Source organism: Trichosurus vulpecula, chromosome 4 (assembly GCF_011100635.1).
Source record: "Trichosurus vulpecula isolate mTriVul1 chromosome 4, mTriVul1.pri, whole genome shotgun sequence".
NCBI lineage: Eukaryota > Metazoa > Chordata > Mammalia > Diprotodontia > Phalangeridae > Trichosurus > Trichosurus vulpecula.
The window spans coordinates 232,713,173-232,734,457 of NC_050576.1; the positions used below are offsets into that span (position 1 = coordinate 232,713,173).

Consider the following 21,285-nt stretch of genomic DNA (forward strand, 5'->3'; position numbering starts at 1 on the left):
AGGAGCCAGACTGTGAAGGATTTTAAATGCCGTCCCACGGCGGCTGTGCTTTGTCCTAGAGACAGTGGGCAGTGCTTGATCAGGGAGGGATACAATCAGACTAAAAGGCGTTGTGAGGCTTATACATGTAGTGATTGCATTGGGAAGGAGAGAGATCGAAAGCCAGGGGTCTAATTAGGAGATGTTTGCATAGACGGTGAGAAGATAAATATAACATTTGTCAAGAGCATGCGTGTAATTAATTTACATCGTCTAGAATTCTCTCAGGGAAGAGAATGAAAAAAAAGCTACAAAAGTAATGCTTGGGGCACTTACCATGGAATCTCTTGTCTGACTATGTCAAGCTTGTTAAATTAATTTTTCTAATAATGACACCTCCAATAACAGCCTACTCCAGGGCTTCGTGGTGGTATGGAGAGGACCCTAGATTCTTAAATGCTATACTCATGGAGGACGGTTCTGCCACGCTAAGAAGGCTTCAGGGATCAGCCTGGCATGGGACTGTAGGCTCGGCATTCGAGGACTGCCTAGCCTGATAAGGAACTGTAGTCTTGGCATTCAAGGACCAATCTAGCCTGGCAGGGGATTGTAGGTTCGGCATTCGAAGACCAGCTTAGGGAAGATGCGAAAGGCTTGTTATTTGGTCATCTGCAGGGTGATGAAGGTTTGGGCCCCAGCAAGTCCCCAGGACAAGTTAGAGAGTCAGTCCTCATACCTACAGGTGCCCAGCTCCTTGATATACTACAGGACTGAAGAAGATGATATAAAAATAATGTGGGTAACCAACGATGTGTGGTATAGGGGCAGCCTGGTGGTACAGTGAGTAGAGCACCAGCCCTGGCATCAAGAGGACCTGAGTTCAAATGTGGCCTCAAATACTTGACACATGTACTAGCTGTGTGACCTTGGGCAAGTCACTTAACCCCAATTGCCCTGCCCAAAAAAAAAAAAACCAAACAAACAAAAAAAAAAAGAATGAAGATGTGTAGTATAGCTTCTTCCAGGTTTTCACTAGGATAAATCAAAAAATGCTTCCTTTTGCATGCTTCACATTTCCCACAGCCTCATATCTAATAGCAGAATGTAGAAAAATTTGTCTTAGTTCCCTTTATGTGACTTTGCCTGAGTGCTAAATCCCAGGATATAATTATAATTATCACACCTAATTTCAACATTTTGAGATTTGCAAAGTACTTAAAATATGTTCACATTTGATTTTCGCAACAGCCCTGGGAGGTAAGTGTTATTATTGCTCCCCACTTTACAGATGAGGAAACTGAGTCAGGGAGAAGTTCAATGACTTCCCCAAGGTCACACAGGTAGTAAGTGACTGCAGCTGGATTTTCACTCAAATCTCCCAGACTCCAAGCCCAGTGTTCTCTCCACTGTACCACCTCGCTGCCTCACGATGAAGTAGAATCCCTCCTTTCAATCAGTCAGGTCTTCATGAAGTGTCAGCAAACTGCCAGGCACCGTGTTTGGCGCTAGAGACACAAGTACAAGGAATGGCCTGATCAGATCTCTGAGAGTTGTTGGGAGGATCCAGTGAGATAATGTTTGTAAAGTTCTTTGCAAACCTTATTATTACTGCTATTATTAATAATAATACCTTTTTACAATACAGTGGGTTTATATGGATATAAAACCCACGCCACTCTTACTATCCTGCAATGGGTGAATTTCCCCTGAACAAAGACAGTAACACCAATTTAACCGACACACGGGGTTGTTGTGCCTTCTAAAAGATGTCTGTGCACAGATATCTGTGAACTCTCAACCGCTAAAGAATTCTGACAATGAGAATAAAGACCACTTCTCTATGCACTTGAAACAGCAATAGCATTTTTAATTTTTTTTAAATTTATTTAGCATATTTCGTTTTCAGCATTGATTTTCACAAGAGTTTGGATTACAAATTTTCTCCCCATTTCTACCCTCCCCCCCCACTCCAAGATGGCATATATTCTGGTTGCCCTGTTCCCCAGTCAGCGCTCCCCTCTGTCACCCCATTCCCCTCCCATCCCCTTTTCCCTTCCTTTCTTATAGGGCAAGATAAATTGTGGAAGGGTTATACATAATGATACACATGTGGCCTATGTTGAATTGCTTGACTTCTTAGGGAGGGTGGGTGGGAAGGGAAGAGGGGAGAGAATTTGGAACTCAAAGTTTTAAAATTAGATGTTCAAAAACAAAAAAAAATTTTGTATGCAACTAAAAAATAAGATACACAGGCAATGGGGCATAGAAATTTATCTTGCCCTACAAGAAAGGAAGGGAAAAGGGGATGAGAGGGGAGGGGGGTGATAGAGGGGAGAGCTGACTGGGGAACAGGGCAACCAGAATATAAGTCCTCAGTCATTTATAATTGCAATATATTTCATGCTCACTTCACAGCAGAAAGTACTGGAGAAACCACAGGCTAAAAATATTTGTTTTAAGGGCATTGGGACAGAGGTGCCCTGTTAAACTAAATACAAACCTCTGATAACAAATAGGAATAATAAGGCATCAATTCCATCCAGCAAACCTATTAATTATATTATTATGTATGTATAATATTAATTATTTATTAATCACTATACTAAATTAAGCATTAATATATTTTTATAATATAGTATGAAATATACTACATTTTAATATTATATGTTATGATTATGTATCATTAATTATTCTACTATATCTTAACATCATATTTTACAATCATATGTCATTAATTATTCTACTATATTTTAATATCATTTGTTATAATTGCATATCATTAATTATTTTACTGTATTCTAATAGCATATATTATAATTATGTATAATTATATTTTAATAATATATTATAATTCTGTGTCATATTTTAATATCATATTATAAGTCAATAATTTACAACTTTAATATATGATGTGATGAACATATAATTACAAATTTGCCAAGCACTGGGGATAGATAAAGAAACAATTCTGTCTCTCAAGGAGTTATATTCCATTGGGAGGGATGTGACATATACAGCTAAGTAAAATAAAATGTGGGAGAGGGGTTGGCAAAGAGAAATCTAGTCAAGATACTGTGTGAATATTTGAGGAGGGAGAGGGGATCAGGAAAGTCTTCACAGAGGAGGTGGCTCCTGAGATGAGACTTCAAGGAAAAGCAGAAACAGGAACACACTGGGGGAGGCAATAGCCTCACAGAAACCAAGGAAGGAGAGAGTGTCTAGGACCAGTCAGTGGTATCACAGCTGCTGTCAAAGAGGACGAGGCCTGAGAAAATAATCAAGGATTCAGTGGTTGAGCTTTTCATGAGAGAAGGCCATATGTTAAAATGTTGACATTAAAATTGAACCCATTTCCAGTGCATTGAGGTGAATGCAGTATCTCCACTGCTACATGGGGTGACTGGCCCAGGCAGGGGAAGGGGCTGTATATTTTTCTCTTACAGGGATGCGAGGGGGTAAGTTTGGGGAAATAAATATGGTATTTACAATGTTTTCAGTACATTTCCCCAGCTGACTCTGCCTTCAAGAAAATATGCAATTTGGGAGATTTCTATAGCCTTCACATCCTATCCCATTTGCCTTTTCCTTCACCCTCAAAAATTAAACACACACACACACACACACACACACACACACACACACATACATACACACTCTAACAAGGGTACCTTACATCTTTGGTGTTGCAGGCTAAGAACACTATGTCTCCAGAACCACAGCAAGGTTCTTCCTTTGATTCCTGGCTCTGACACTTGCTAGCTGTAAGACCTTGGGCAAGTCATTAACCATCTCTAGGCCCCGTTTTCCTAATCTATAAAAATGAGGAGGTTGGACTCCATCTCTCATATCCCCTGCAGGTCTAAATCTAAGGTCCTATGTGTTTGTTGAATTCAATTGAATTGGCTAAGTCACTGTTGGCTTGGCACAGTGCCTGGCGTGCTGTAGACACTTGCTACATGGTTATTATCTTGACTTCCTGGCACCAGAGTCTCAGAAATGGTAGCTCATTGGGCATCTTTCTGTTTCTGGTGCCAAATTTTCAGGAGTTAGACCCAGCACAATGGGGACATTGGAATGGATGGGATGGAGGGAGCGTTCCTTCCAAATATCTTTCTTTGCTGTATGATGATCGCTGTCTTTGCCCATTCTTTGCCTGGCTTCTGGCTCCTGTTGTCCTAATATGTTATTGCCCCCAGAGCCATGACCTCTGGACAGGGGAGAGAGACTTTGTACATCACAATCTTCCTTAAAGAGTATTTTTCCCAGAGATGTGAATGATAATCTTCCTAAAGTTGTTCCATTTGAGGTTCACACCAATTCAACACCATTTGTGAACTCCCTCCCCAGCCATTCAAAAGCTGGGAAATAGAATGCATGTCCCCTCCCCAGGACAGAGGAGAGCTTGCATTTCCCTTCTCAGGCCAGCCTGGCCATTTCCAAAAACCATCTAGATGAATCCATTGTGTTTTGCTCTCCTTGGGCACATTTTTTTTCCAAACACTATGTTTAATTAGTGCTCATTAGCATGAGGCAGGTCTTGGACTTGGCCATTCTGCCTTCCTGTGCCCGCTGTTCAACCTGCTGTCAGACTGGGCAGCCTCAGGCTCCCTGGTCACGTGAGAGGCTTCCTGGGCAGGAGACACTCCAGAGCAGGGCTTCCTGGTCATATTGCCTGTGTGCATGACAAGATCATTCTTGGCTCCTTGAGCTATATAGAGACCTGAAATTAGGAGATTGGAGGTACGGGGGGTAGTGATTTTGTATAAAAATGAAAATGATTGGAAAGAGTATTCAGTAATGACTTTGACAATTGATTGGAGAAGATCTAGATGCAGTCACTTGACCTTGGAATCTGCACCATAATTTGTAAGGCCCTGAGAAAGTCCATGATGTGCCCAAAGTCCCACAGCCAGGATGTGTCCAAGGCAGGTCTTGAACTCAGGTCTCCATGGCTGCAAGCCCAGTCTCTATCCACCAAAGCCACTCAGATGAGAAGTTCAAATAAAATGTTATATCAAACTTTGAAGTAAGACATAAATGTTAATTATTATTATCATGATTAATCTTGGTAAAAGTAAAGATTCCTCAGATTCCTATCATGTACCTTAGGTTACTTGATTCTTTTGGCTTATTTAATTTCTTTGCAATTGGATTTTAACATTGTTTCTCCCTATTCTTCCCCCCATCCCCCATCAAAGCAAATATTTTCTTGGTTTTTTTAAACATTATTGGCACTTCCCAATGACCAACCTCCCCTATTCCCTAGAACTTTACCTACGTCCCTTCATTCTTAGACACCTCCTACTACTTTCCTTCTCACCGTTAGGTTATAGACCAGGAGTTCTAAACCTGGGCTGTATGAACTTGGGTTTTTAAAATATTTTAACAACTATATTTCAATATAATTGATTTTCTTAGTAATTCTGTGTAATTTATGCATAAATACATGATTCTGAGAAGGAGTGCTTAGGTTTCATCAGACTGACTGCCAGAGGCACAAAAAAGGTAAAGAACATGTTACAGACACCCTAATTAGTGAATAGAACCCCACAATTTATCTAGCTGCTTATTCAAGAAGTACAGCTAATTGCATGGAATAGAAACATTCCAAAAATTGAATGGATCTGAGTAGACTGCAGGTTAGCTGTTCTTGGGAATGTATTTCTTCTTGAGCTAATCCAACCCTTTATCCAACTGGTACCATCCTTGGAAAATCAGAACAGCAGAAACTCTTCCTCTTGGAGATAAAATAATGACTCTTGTGATTAATTTTACAGACATGCTGAAAGCCAGCAGAAGCACTTGGCTGAGAAAATGCCAGCAAAATGAACCCGGAGCCCCCACCAGGAGACCACACTCGAAAACTATCGTGTTTCTGTGGTCATAAAATGTGGATACACCCTTGGAGGGGTGCACCGAGAAACAAAAAAATCAGTGTTAGTCATTGATGATGTCCGAAGCTTCATGTCCAGTGATTGGCCTTTGCTTCTTAATTTATTTTAATTTTAACTCGTGCCACTAAATAGCCGGCATTTTAATAAAATACAGTTATGAGAAGAAAATATACAGTAGCCATGCTGTTACACACCATGGTTGGAAACAGAGGGTAGCTTAACTTTATTTTTTATTTGTTTAGAGACTTTCAGTTGGACCCGTCCTTTTCCATTGCCTACTTTTACTCCTCACTGTAGTTCAGTCTAAAGAAGAAGCTGTCAAAGCCGGTGCTATCCAAGTCCAAACCATACCTGCCTGCCTCGTCGTGAAGTCGTAGCTTTCTGTCATCTGGATATTTTAATCAGTTTTCAACATTTTGTGAATGTTGACTACCTGACCTTCATTTTTAGATGTGCTATTAACATTCAGCTGGATTCAGAGAGTTTCCCTGGAACGTTTTATGTATAAATATGTAAAATAAAAATTGAAAATTTGTTTCATAGGATATGTCTTTTTGTTCAACAGTAGACACGGTAATGTTCCTTCCCCTTTACTTTCCGAGGGAGAAATTCTCCATCCTGTGGTTTTTACTGCAGAGAAGTTCATTGCAGCTGCCTCCCCAAACAACTGCAGGGAGACAGTGAGCTTGCATGACTCAATCTGAGCTCACAGAAGAACTATTTCTTTGCCCAGAATGATAGAATTTCAGAGTTGGAAGCAACCTCACTGGCCATTGATCCCTACCAATACCCCCAAAGAATATCCATAATAATCATAATATAGCTGGAATTCACATGGGACTTTAAGGATTACAAAGTACTTTACAAACATTATTTAATTTCCTTAACAACAACCCTGGAAGGTAAGTGCAGTAATTACCCAATTTTACAGATGAGGAAATTGAGGCAGACAGATGAAGTGAATTGCTCTCATAGCTAGTAAGTATCTTAGGCTAAACTTAAACTCAGGTCTTCCTGACCCCAAGTCCACTGCTCTCTCCACTGGGCCACATAACATTAAAACTTATCCTAAAAGTAGTCATCCAGTCTCTGCTTGAAGACCTTGAAGAAGGAGGGACCCACTATTCCTGGACCTATTCCACTTTTGAAAAGTTGTAATCGATCCATTCTGGCTATGTGACCCTGGACAAATCAGTGCCCCCTGGTAACTCGAAGACTAAGTCACTGAATGAGTGAAGAACTTCCTATACAGATGACTTCATCCAAAAACTTCATCCAAAAACAAAAAGCCTAAATAATCCATAACGAGGACAAACAGCAGTCAGTTACAGAAATAAACAATTCAGTTAATTGAGAAACAGCATTGTCAAAAGAAGCATGATCTGCTAAGTTACTGACATTCCCTGGATGTTAAACACATACCCTCCTGTTGACTGTTGTTGTCAGTCATCCTTTGTTTTCAAAGAGGACCAACGACATCACAAGGTAATGTTTTGACTTGCACGGGAATTATATTTAAGTGAGGCAGCGTTGTACAAAGGTGTCAGCCTCACTCCTTCTTCCTGCGTCATCAAAGTCCAATGGCAGGACAAAAGTCAGGACAACTGGTGATGGCCTGGGATGCAGTGGATGACCTTGGAATCCTCAGAATGTGACCAGGCTCTAAGCACTCCATAGCATCAGCTTCAACCGCCTTCACGGCTGTTGGAATAAATTGTTCTCATTCATCCATTCTGCTGGAGAAGTCTTCATGTGCTTGGGGCAGACGTCCCCCTAACTCACTGATGGGTTTGAAGCCTGTTGGTTACCCTCAACCTGGTTTAGCTTGCCTGCCAAGATAGTTTACCAGAGTGTGGTCGCTGTGCATGCAACAGTTATTTGGAGCCACAGGGGAGGGAATAACACCTCTCACCTTTGTTGAGAAATCAGTTTCAAAAGCTAAACATTAGTTTGCCAGGCGTTTTACCTTGACCAATACGTTTTAATTTGAAAGTGACAACTGAGCTTCTTCCCCTATCACTGACCCTCATTTGCCATATGAAAGTCAAACAGTGTAGTTTTATTAGGAATATTTTTAGTATAAAACTCATGTACTACATGCATATGAATGACTAAATGTACATAAATCCAGTGGGAAACATAATGTTTTCCTCAGGCCCACTCAGAGAACAGGGTGGAAATTGCAAAGAGACAAATGGTGGCCTGCTATCAACAACAACTTCCTAACTCAAAGAGCAGTCCATAGGCAGAATGGGCTACCCAGGGGTGGGGGTGGGGGTCCCCTCATTAAAGGTCTTCATGTATCAGTGGAATAACCACTGGTCACAAATGTTGGAGGAAGGTAGGGAAGGGTTGGACTAGAAGGAACCTTGGACTGAGGTGGACTGAGGTGCCTTCTGACTCTGAAGTTCTGTTGGAAAAAATATTTGGGCATTGACCTGAACCCAAAGTCTAACCATACACTAACACAGAGACTGGGCACTTAACAAATGTTGAGTTAAACTGGGATACCTTTGTTAATCTGGGTAGCTCGGTGGTAAAGTGAACAGAGTACTGGGCTTAGAGTCAGGAAGACTCCTCTTCTGGCCTCAGACACTTACTAGCTATGTGACCCTGCGCAAGTCACTTAACACTGTTTACCTCAGTTTCCTCATCTGTAAAATGAGCTAGAAAAGGAAATGGCAAACCACACCAGTGTCTTTGCCAAGAAAACCCCAAACGGGGCCACAAAGAGTCAAGACACAACTGAACAACAATGGCCTTTGTTGATCACGGGGAAGAGTGATTTCCAGCACTCAGTCTCCCTGCCTTTCTCTATAGCTTAGTGACTCAAGTGTTTTCCTTTCCCTCAGTACCCATCCTAGCCTCTCCCATACATCAGTAGTGGAGAAGGGTGGGGATAGGGAAACCAATCAAACAATAAACATGTATTAAGCACCTATTATGTGCCTGGCACACAGTAGGAAAAGAAATCATTGTCTAAGTACCCTGGAAGAAATATCCATGGTTGGAGTGGAACAAAAGCTCTGGGAATTTGAAGACCTGAGATTTAGTCCTGGCCCAGCCATAAAGTTGTCGTATGAATTTGGACAAACCACTTCAACTTTGTAGGCCTTAAAGCAGGAGACTTAGAATCTCTAAATCCCTGTCTACCTCCCTCTGTCATCCTTTAGACAGAGTGAATAGAGCACTGGACTTGGAGTCAGGAAGACCTGAGTTCCAATCTGGCCTCAGACCCTTACTGGCTCAGTGACCCTGGGCAAGTCACCTAAACTCTGTCTGCCTCAGTTTCCTCTTCTGTAAAATGGGGATAATAACATTTACCTCACAAGAGCTGTTGTGAGAATCAATGAAGGCAATATGTGAGAAGTACTTAACACACTTTAAAGAATTATATTAACGTTAGCTATCATTATTAGCTCGCTAGTCCACGGTCACGGGACCATCATACTTAGAGAGCCACACTCCTGCCAAATCTTAACTCCTGCAAGGAACAGACTTCCTTCGCTGTTTACATTCATTTCTCCACAAACGAGATGTAACATTCATCCCAAGGTAGGTTGATAGATAATGGATCTTTCAGGATACTTTGATAGAGGCATATATTCAGTTGTCAGTGTGAATTAATGTATTGAATGATGTGAGTTAATGTTCTGGCTCAGCACCATTTAAAATGACCTTTTAATTACCCAGAGAGAACCCGAAAGGATCTTGCTTCCAAGTGCTGATAAGGAATCATTCACCGAGGCTAATTGGTTGTAAGAAACAGACCACTAGGTGGCAAAGTGGATAGAAAGAACAGAAAGACCAAGTTCAGATCTTGTACGCTTAATACCTGTGTGACCCTGGACGAGTCACTTAACCACTAGATGCCTCGGCTTCCTAACTATAAAATGGGTATCATAACAGCCCCTATCTCATAGGATCAAATGAGAGAATATTTGTCAAGTGCTTAGCACTACATAGTTGGTGCCTAATAAATGTTTGTTCTCTTCCCATCTGTCTTGGAAGGAGAGGAAAAGTAGCCCCTGCTACGTAGATACTCACGTGTGTGGTGTAGGGGATGTAAGTCATGAAACTGAGTGGGAATCCTAGCTCAGCCAGTTACTGCTTGTGAGTCCTTGGCCACGTCATTCAAACTCAGAGAGGCTCACGGTGTCTGGAGCTGGGGGAGGTCCTCAGAGGCCAGCCTCCTCTCCTTCTCAGTACACAGATGAGGAAACAGCCTCAGGAGAGGTTAATTGACCTACCTGCTACCCAGCAGTCATCAGACAGGTAGGAAATTACAGAGTGTGGATTTGAACCCAGGCCCTCTACTTCCAAAACCATAAGCTTTAGAGCCTGAAAGGGCAGTAGTGGCCATATTGTCCAGTCCTCATTCTTCTACAGATCTGAAGGATGGAACCTGGAAAAGCTATGAGTTCCACTATAGTTCAGTGCCTCCCGGGTCTCAGCTTCTTCATCCACAAAATCAGGAGATTGAAATCGTTGCTACCTAAGGGCACTTCCAGGGCAGGTAGGCAGTGGAGAGGGCCTGGAGTCAGGAAGACCAGAGTTCAAATTTGGGCTCACACACTTACTGTGACCCTGGGCAAGTCACTTAACCCTGTTTGCCTCCATTTCCTCATCTCCGAAATAATCTAGAGAAGGAAATGGCAAACCACTCCAGTATCTGTGCCAAGAAAACCCCAGATGGGGTCATGAGTCAGACACAACTGAAAAATAAACAACAGAGGTCACTTCTACCTCTAAAGTCCTATGAATCCACTTCCCTGACCCACATACAGAGAAAGCGTTGAGCAAGGCACTGATTAATCAAACTGCCGTTTTCCCCTTTACTGTGGTTAGGACATTTTTTTAATTTATCTTCAGATTTTTCCTTCTTTAATAAGAAATAAACACTTTGTCCTTGGGCAATGTAGGAAACAGTGGTGGGTGACTCGGTGTGGGGCAGATGAGAAGGATCTTGTATTTTTTGCTCCCTCACTCAGAGATAGGTGCGGGTCCTTAGAGACTTGGAGCCTTAACTAGACATCTTCCTAGTTGGTTCAAAAACAGCTGATTGACCAAAGGTGCTGGAGCAGCAGAAAGAAAAGGTGATGGGGCAGTCATGCAAAGAGAGAGGATAATGTGGCCCCCACCCCTGGAGAGGGGAAGAGGGAAAACAAATCCCAGGAGAAGAGCATCCTGGGGACAGGATTCTGGCAGGACCCCAAAGGAGGACACCTAGTCCCCAGGGAGAAACCATCTCTCCCCAGGGACAAAACGTGCCCCACGCTCACCCTTTGATAGTTACAGCTTTGAGGCTAATGCCCCAACTCACACTTGACTTTGATTAGCAATTAGCAATTGCCTCAAGGGCAATTGATTTGGGAAGCCAGGAGGAAGTATTGAGGCTTAAATGGGTGGAAAGTCTGACTTTAAACCAAGAGCATTCATCTCCTTTTCAGTGAAGTCAAGGACTCTCATCTCTGCTGAGAGGCATCAGGCATTTGGTAATGTCCGTTGTCATCTGAGATACAAATCAAGTCGAGGAATGTTTGTTCCTTTGTGGGAAAGCTTGTCCACAGTAAGCAATTTTTTAAGGGAAGTAACGAAGGCTGCAAGGAGAAAGATTGGGGGTGTACGTGTTTTGTAGATGCTAGTAAATTCGCCTTTGAAATGGTAGGTAAGCCAGGAGGAGAAGCAGAGGAAACCTTCATGCCAGCCTTCCGATGCTTTATGGGGACCTAACGTTAGAAGGCTTTCATTTGTAGCTGCAGCTCTGACCCTGGGCCAATAACTGCTCCTCTTTGGGCTACCTACCTCCTACCTCATCTGTAAGATGGGTGGCTGGCTCCAATTCAGGGCTTCTTAACCTAGGGTCTGTGAATGTATTGTTCAGTCGCTCAGTCATGTCTAACCGTGATCCCATTTGGGATTGTGTTGGCAAAAATACTGGAGTTCTTAGCCATATTTTGGGTGGCAGCTAGGTGGCATAGTGGATAGAGTACCAGGCTTGGAGTCAGGAAGACTTGAGTTCAAATCTGACCTCAGACACTTAGTAGCTTTGTGACCCTGGACACTTAACCCTGTTTGCCTCAGTTTCCTCATCTGTAAAATGAGCTAGAGAAGGAAATGGCAAACCACTCCGGTGTCTTTGCCAAGAAAACCCCAAGGCAGGTCATGGAGACTCAGACCTGACTGAAACAACTGAACAGCAGCTTGCCATATTTTGATAACTAGGTCAATATAATTGATGTCTTTTGTGATGCATTTAAAGATGAGATTCTAAGAAGGTGTCCCTGGGTCCCACTAACCTGCCAAAGAGGGGGCAATGAAACAAAAAAGGCAAAGAACCCCCTGGACTAGATGAGTCTAAAACCTCTTCCAGGTCTAACTGTGCTAAGAGCTACACTGGATAGAACACTGGACTTGGAATCCAGATAAGCTGAGTTCAGACCCTGCCTCAGATGCTTTAGCTCCATAAATCTGAGCAAACCTATTTAGCCACTCTCAACTTGAGTTTCCCAATCTGTAAAATGGGGATAATAATAGTGTAAGGTTGTTATAGGGATCAGGCCTGCTAACCTACATAAAGCACTTTAGAAACCTTATAGTGCCATACAGTGCAAGCTATTGTTACAAAGGCTATCCTATGATCACTTACCTTGATCTGGAAGTGAACTCAGAGGTCATCTATTCCAACTCCCTCATTTTTCAAATGATGAAACTGAGGCCCAATGAAGTTAAGTGATTTGTCCAAGTCCACACAGGTAGGAAATGTCAAACGGGAGGTTTGAATCCAAGTCTTCTGACTCCAAGCCACGACCTTGCCCCCTGCCTACCCTGCCCCTAGCTGCTGACCCCTCCACCTCCACATCCTTCTTTCTCCCCTGGACCAAGCCCAACTTAAGTTCCAATGAGAAGCCACCATTTTAAGAATGGATAAGGCAAATGAGGCATTTTCTCATCAGCTTGGTCTATTTCTATGCCTAATTGATGGAGATCTTCAGGAAGGATTGTGTGCTCTTGAGAAGAAGGGGGAGCTGGCGGACAGGATGAGAACCAATGAGAACCACAGATTTGCCATTCATGAGGAAGGGGAAGAACATCAAAAATCTTCTAGTCTGTGAGTCGGCAGGTTCTTGGGATCCTCCTTTAGGCTGATTAAGATGGAGCTAAAACATGTAGAAGCTGTCCATTGGGTATGTATGGGCTGGATTTGATGAGGAGGATTAACTCACTCTTTTTCCTCCATATATAATCAACTTGGAATTATTCTGTTCTGGTTTGTGCACTTTGGGGCTTGTCAATGGACACTTCTTCATCCCTGGATGGCTTTTTCTTGGTGCCCAAAGAGCTTTTCTACCCTCCCTGCTGCCCAACTGCGTACTGATGTAATGTAAATTAATGTTACCTGAAGCCAGCCTCATTAGAATTCTAGTAGAATGTAAGCTCCTTGTGGGCAAGAAGTGTTTTGTCTTGTTCTTTTCTTTATCTAAATTTGTCCTAACAGCAATTCAGGACTTGAATACATTAGGCACTTAATAACTATTTGTCAAATTGGAGGAAATAGAAAGTGTTTGGGGAGTGGGAGGTTAAAAATTGGCACATTCACAGAATCACTGGATGTCAGAGTTGGAGAAGCCCTCAGGGGTTATTTAGACCCCATTCCCCCCAAATAATCCCCACTCCACCTGATGTATAGCCGTGCAGTCTCTGCTTACAGACATTCAGTGAGGGGGAGCTCACCACCTCCCATGGACACTTTCCGCTTTGAGATGGCTCTGATTAAGGATATTTTGCCTTCTATGGTAGCCTCTACCCCTTGCCATGTTCTACTTATTACTACCAGCTCTACCCTTTGGGGCCAATTAGAATACTTCATCTGTCTACCAAGATACTTTCAAATACGTGAAGACTGAGGCCATGTAGCTAAATCACAGAATCTTGGAATTTGAAGACCCTCTGAGGTCATGTCATCCCTCCGCCTCCCACTACAACCAACCCAACAAACAATCTTTAGGTGCTATTTGAAGAACCTCCAGTGAAGGGAAAACCACTCCCTCCCAAGGCAGTCCATTCCAGCTTTGAGTAGCTCAGTGGCACAGTGGATAGAAAACCAGGCCTGGAGTCAAAAAGACTCATCTTCCTGAGTTCAAATCTGGCCTCAGACACTTCCTAACTGGGCAAGTCACTTAACTCTTTTTGCCTCAGTTTCCTTATCTGTAAAATGAGCCGGAGAAGGAAATGGCGAACCACTCCAGTGTCTTTGCCAAGAAAACCCCAAATGGGGTCACAAAGAATTAGACGTGACTGAAAAACAACAGCAAACTCCTTAGGAATTTTTTCCCTACTATTGAGCTTTAAATTTGGCTCCAAAATTAAAAACCAAAGAGTTTGAGACTAGCTAGAACTTCTCCTCCAATAATTAATCAATCGATGAGCAAGCATACATTCATTAAGTAACTAATGTATGCCAACACTAGGCTAGGTCCTAGGGATACAAGTTAGCATAAATAACTAAGCATTAAATAAACTTTAAAAGTGTCAGCCCTCAACTTTCAGACAAAAAGTCCAAGCCATTTTTTTTTGAAAGAGCCTTCCTCAAAACCATCTGCAGTGGGAGCCGGTTTTCATTTCTCTCCTACCCCACTCTCTGACTGTTTCCTTCCCAGGAACCTTCCCCAGAGCTCGGGCCTAGGGCTGATTTGCATAGCAGTTGCTCCAGCCTGAGAACAACAGGCCTCTGCCCGGTCCCATTGAATCAAGAGTCAGGATGCTCACTTCCCCTTTTAAAGTACACAGATGGGTATCACTTCCTAAAAGAAACACTACTATAAAGTGAGTTTGGCTGAGAAAACCTCAAAGCTCTCATCTGTGTCCAATTAAAACCCCAGTTCCAATCTCATTTCCTCAGCACCAAGAAGGTATCCAGGCACATAGAGGGGTCCTGGTCACCAAGACCCAACAGCTGGGAGCCTCAAGCCAGCCCTGGCCTCCCATGGGATTGTGGATTTGGGGGAAGGCAGGATGTTTGTTGAGTGACTCTGATTTCAGGTGACAGAGTGGAGGATTTTCCTCCAATGTGATGAATTGGACAAAGGGCATTCGTTTTCACAGAGCATCAGAAAATGAAAGTCATACCTTGATGGTAGCTGTAATCCCTGGAACTCCAAAGAATCAGAGGCTGTGGTCATTCCCAACTCCAAACCCCTGACATCATCTGAGGCACTCCCCTCCCACCTTTCAGGGACTCTCTTCCTCTCTGTGCTATGACTTCCAGTGGTAAAGCCTTTCTGAACTTAATTCTTAATGGGGAAACTTCAGCCAGCTTTCCTATCATGGGTAGGAGGATTGAAGCCAAAAGCCTAGCAATCTCAAAGCAATTTGATTTGCTCCCTCTGGGGCAAGTGTCCAACCTCTCCCAGCCTCGACTACCTCATGTAAGATGAAGGGCTTAGAATAAATGGTCTATAAAATGTCTTCTGATATGTATGAGCTAAGCTAGCTAAGAATTGAAAAAATTAATGAAATTTCCAAAGTTGTCTAGCTGATTGCCAAAGAACCCCTTGGGCCCAGAGAGAACAATTTCAGCATTGCTTTTGGCCTCCTGGCTAGTTGGTGAGCATGAGGAGAAAAAACAAGCAGGATTCCCATTTTGCAGACAAAGAAATGGACACAGAAATGGTGTTCTCTTGGCCACACCATCCCCCTGGAGCTGCAGTTAGCTAGAACTCGGGCCTCCCTCTTATTGCTGTACTCCATCTGCTTATGCCACCCCTGCCAAAATTTCTTTAAACAGATTCTTTCCCGCTTTCTCTTTTCTCATTAGAGAAGGCAGTGTGGTGTGGTGGGAAGAGCCTCTATCACAGATTGAAATTCCATCTCACACACTTATTAGACAGCCATGTTCAAGAACCTAAGGTAGGAGAGATATAATGATAGGATAATAGAATTGACTTAAATCTGGAAAGGGCCTTAGAGGCCACTCAGTCCAGATGCCTTAATTTGCAGATAAGGAAACTGAGGCAGAGTTAATAAACATTTGAGACAGGATCTGAACCCATACTTTCCCAACTCTAATCCCAGGGCCCAACAGCTAGGTTAAAGTTTTCAAAATGCTTTGAATATATTATCTCATTCGATCCTCACCAAAACCCTATGGGGTGGGTACTGTCATCTCATTTTACAAAAAAAAAAAAAAGGAAACTGAGGCTCAAAGAAATTAAATGACTCACTTAGTGTCTTACAACTAGTCACCATGTGAGGCGAGGTTTGAACTCAGATCTTCCTGGCTCCACGGCCAATGCTTGAACCACCGAACTAAACTGCCTGGATTCATCATTTTATTGGTAGATAAAATAGGGCCCCGTCCCTCAAAGAACTTTTGATGTTAGTGAATAATTTCAAGGTAATTGTTTGTTACCAAAATATAAGTAGGAATAAAATAGAGTTGACTTGGAATGGATGGTGTCATTTGGTGTGATCAGAGCCCTGGCTTTGGAGTCAGGAGAAAGACCAGACTTGAATCCTGCTTGTACCACTTACTAGCCATGTGACCTTGGTGGGTTACTTGGCCTCTGAACCTCAGTTTCCTGATCTACAGTATGGGTGAGTACCAGTACCATGTACAGAAAATGCTTTAGAAACCTGTCAAAGTATAAAATGTCATGTAAATGTCAGCTATTATCTAAATGGATTTATAATCTCACCTATGTGGCTATTCCCTCCGACAGTGCAGATAGCACCCTTGCTGTTCCTCCAGAAAGATATGTACAAACAAGCTCTCAACAGGATCAGTGGGAGATAAGCAATAGAGAGAAGGCATGCACATTACAGTGTTTGGGAAAAGATTCCTTACAGAAGGCGGGATTTTAGCCGAGACTTCAAGGAAGCTATAAGCCATGAGGCAGGTGTGAGGAGCAAAAACAATCCTGGTGTGGGGGAGGAGGGAACAATATTTTTAAATTATTGAAGGAAATGCTAAATTTCCCTTAGAAATTAGTGAAAATAAAATTGTAATTTTTTTCCAGCCAAGTTAATAGGCCCCATTAAATCTACCCACAGATCCCTAGGGGATGACTCCCAGGTTTAAAAAACCCTGTTCTGAGACTATAACTTGAAAAGGTGTCAGCCTGCATTGGAAGAGGGTGTTTCCTCACCTGGGAGTCCCCTATACCAATGACATCATAGGTACAGTCCCTAACCCTAGCCCCAGCTCTCATACCCAATGTTAATATAGTAGAAGTCACTGAAAAGGTTGCCTCATAGCCATACCAATGTAGAGGTGTGATCTCACAGCCATAGCCTCAATCTTATGCCAAAACTCACTTAGTTATATGAGGAAAAGTTTCTTTTCTCATGATCGCCTCCAGTAGAATTCGCAGGAGATGAAGCATCACAGAAGCTACAACTGTCTGGTCTATTTTTTAGAATAGAGCTCCTCTCATGGCTCCTTAAAAATCAAAGCTGGACTTTTTGTGGTAGCAAAGAACTGGAAACAAAGTTTCCATTCGTTGGGGAATGGTGAAGCAAATTGTAGAATGCAATTGTAACAAAATAGTACTATTCTATAAGAAACAATGAATGTAATGAACACAGAGAAGCATGAGAAGACTTCCATGAACTGATACAGAGTGAAGTAAGCAGAACCAGGAAAGCAATATACACAATGACTACAACAATGTAAATGGAGAAAAAAAATCATCACAAAACAACCAAAAGTGAGTGTTACAAAACAAACAGACCCAAGGAAAATGTATGAGAAGAGCCATATAGGCCAAACTCACTCTTTCGGAGAGGTAAGAGGTCTACAAGTATGGAACATTGCATATATTTTCAATTTTTTCTTAATGTATTGATCAATTTTGCTGATTTTTCTTTATTCTTTTTTTCTTTAAAAAATATTTGTGTTATATGGGATGGCTTCTTGAGAGGAGTGAGAAGGAGGGATACAGGGGGAAATTTAAGCAATGTAAAAACAAAATTATCGATAAAAATTTATTTGTAAGAAAAAACCAAAGCCGGAGTTTCTTCTCCTTGACTTCAATCTTAAGAATGGGATTTTTTTTTCTTAAATGAATGGGATTCTTCCCCAGTTTCACAGTGAATTTAAAGACACTAAGTGGAACCAGGAGGCTAGATTTCCCATAAAAGCTTGGGGGGAACAGAATCAATGATTGGTCACAAAGATTCCTGGGACATGCTAAGAACAATATGAATGTCAAGGCAGCAGCTTCTGCTCTAATTGATCCTGGTTTAGCACGTGACTCAGGCCTTTGGGCAATCCCTAGAAGCCAAGAGGAAATGGGTAGATTCAACACCCCAGGGATGGTCAGTAGCTTCTGCCTGAACTGAAAATGAACGTCAGGGGGAGGGCTGGGGAGCTGTGTTTGTGTTGTGGCTTGGTTTTTTGAGCCAATCCAAGGGCCTTTCACTTTTGATTTCTTCATCACTCGCTAGGCCTGTGACGTTTCTATCTGAGTAACCTGGGGAACACTGGAACTCCAAGGAGGGAGGAGAGGAAGAGAGAGACAGCAAGAGTTAAACACCGGAGCCAAGTTCGGGTGCCATCATTCATGAATATTGGATGGGGGGGACTTTAGAGATGGTCAGGCAGGCAATAAACATTTATTAAGCACCTCCTGTGTACCAGACACTAAGTTAAGTACTGGGGATGCAAAAGAAGGTAAAATGCTGTCCTCAAGTAACTCACAATCTAATGAGGGAGACAACGAGCAAACAAATATGTACAAACAATCTAGTACAGAATAAATAGGAAATAATTCAGACAAGAACAGCATTAGAATTAAGAAGGATTGGGAAAGACTTCCTTCATGTGGGATTTAATCTGTGATCTGAAGGAAGCCAGGAGGCTTCAATGGGGAAGGAGAGCATTCCGGACATGGGGGATGTGAAAATTCCTGGAGTCAGAGAAGGGAGTGTCTTGTTCAAAGAACAGTGAGGAGACCAATGTCACTAAATCAAAAAGCACATGGTGAGTGGGAGAGATATAGAAAGACTGGGGGAAGCTACGGAGGGCTTTGAATACCATAGTGAGGATTTCACATTTGGTCCTGGAGGGGACCGGGAGCCACCGGAGTTTCATGAGTGGAGGGAAGACATGGTCAGACCCACCTGAGCTTTGGGAAGATGACTTTAACAACTGACTAGAGGCCAGACTGGAGAGGGAAGACAAGGAAGGCAGACCCTCTAGTAGATGTGAGGTGATGAGGGCCTGCACTGGGGTGGTGGCAATGCCAGAGGAGAGAAGGGGGCATACTGGGGTTTAGGGCCCTTCCATTTGTTTGGGATAAGGAGCCCTTGCAGCAGGAACCAGAGGCCTTCGGGTGCCATAGTGGAGTCACTGTTCTCCTGCCTTGACCTAGTATAACTAAGAGAGCAGGTGGATATGGGGCGCTAAGAGCTCCCTGGGGCTCCGAGATGAAAAGGTAGGTGAGAAGTAAGGTGGGTAATGGAGAGGGCCAGAAGAAGGAGGACTGAGGGAGATGCAGGCTTATTCAGGGGAGAGGCCTCAAAGGAAGCAGAGTCTAGTGTCTGCTGAGGCCATGGAGAGCTGGAGACTGGGTCTCAGACAGCTCTGGGGCAATCACAAAGACCAGGGAAACTGCAGATTAAAAAAAAACCAAAAAACCAGCAGCAACCACTACTGCCACCCAAGGCTTCCCAGAAAGCTGGACCCAACTGTTGTCACAACAACAGTAATAACAAATAATTTATAGAGTGCTTTCAGATCTGTGAAACACTTTACAAACCTGTTATTTTATTTGATCCTCACAACAACCCTGTGAAGTAGATGCTATTATCATCCCTGTTGAAGAGGAAATTCAGAATAATAAGAGTCAAATGACTTGCCCAGGGTAACACAGCTAGTATTTGAACTCAGATCTTCTTGAATCCAAACACAAAATCAATCAACATGAATTTATTAGACACCTACTGCGTGCTAGGTACGATGCTAGATGCTGAAGATGCTCAGCCTGAAATGAAACAGTCTCCACCTTCAAAACATGTTCCTCTAATTGAACATGACTTCAGTTTTCTCAATAACTCTGTGTTTCCACATTTCTCCCTGAAAACGAAGGGCCATGCTCTTCTGATGCTGCCATATGGTTGAGAATCATGGAACCATACGATCTGGCCCAAAAGGTAGCAGAGAGATGCGGGGGGGGGGGGTGGGACAAAGGCTGGCTTCCAAAGCACTGTATGACCCAGACAATGGCCAGTCATACAGCTCAAGCAAAGGATGATGTTCAAGCCTCATGCTCCCATGAGATCCCCACAATGTCAACAGAACTCAAGGAAGGTCCTAACCCTCTGTGCTAAATGTATGTGCTCAAGGCCCATCCTATGGGCAGTCATGGGTTGCTATTTGCATCCTTGAAGGGAGTGCCCACCTGATGGAAGAGACTACAGACCTGCTGGAGTTTTGGGGGATTTCTTCAGCCTCTTTAAAACAAATACTCCACCTTCTACCTGATGCCTCATGTGTAGAGGCTGGGGTTTGCTAGAGCCAGCTTGAGCCAGATCCAGACAGCCATTGTTAAATATTCAGCCTGAGCATTTATGCCTCCGGTGTCATCGGCAAAGGCTACAAATGGCAGCTTGGTTTATTGTTGATTGTCTAGACTTAAGAATGTGGTGGAGAAAATGGGAATAATGCCAATTAAGTTCAAAAATGTGTCCTGGGATAATCTGTTTTTCCTGAAGAGTGATTGTTTACCATTTACCAACACTCCCTATGTGGAGGTGACCTTGGCTTTCTGAAAATAACAACAGCAGAGAGAAATTCTGGCAGGTTTTGCCAAGGCTGGAAAGCCTTCACACACATCCTGTCAGCAGCCTGTGTGCCTGGCATCAGAGAAGCAGGGGATCTGTAGTCAGCATGGAGGGCTTTGTTGCCACAGGCTGGCCACCACTGGGGGATAAGTATTTCCACCACAGCAACTAGTCAATGAACATGGATTTATTATTATTAATGGGCAGCTGGGTGGCGCCATAGTGCACAGAGCACAAGGCCTGGAGTCAGAAAGGCTCATCCTTCTGAGTTCAAATTCAGCCTCAGACATTTACTAGCTGTGTGGCCCTGAGCAAGTCACTTAACCCTGTTTACCTCAGTTTTCTCATCTGTAAAATCAGCTGAAGAAGGAAATGGCAAGCCACTCCAGTATCTTTGCCAAGAAAACTCCAAATGGGGTCACAAAGAGTCAGACATGACTGAACAACTGAGTAACACAAGGGCCACTGAAGCATATATAAGGATCCCTGTCCGCTGTATATTGACTTGGTTTTAAAATATTTTCAATGTTTTATTGTATTTTTATTTATTTTGTTAAATATTTCCCAATTACATTTTAATCTGGTTTAAACGCAATGAGGAATGTTGCCCATCTAACAGCAGAACCTT

The 21,285-nt window shown here is 42.9% G+C and overlaps 1 protein-coding gene across 2 annotated transcripts in view; it reads left to right on the top strand.

Moving 5' to 3' along the window:
* Positions 1-6,415, top strand: part of SCHIP1 (schwannomin interacting protein 1) — a 79,060-nt gene extending 72,645 nt beyond the window's left edge. For both annotated transcript variants that reach the window (XM_036755336.1, XM_036755335.1), the window contains exon 7: positions 5,757-6,415. In XM_036755336.1, coding sequence (XP_036611231.1) covers positions 5,757-5,808 — 52 coding nt within the window. In that variant the 3' untranslated portion in view covers positions 5,809-6,415. The remainder of the gene's footprint in view (positions 1-5,756) is intronic.
* The last annotated feature ends 14,870 nt before the right edge of the window (positions 6,416-21,285 follow it).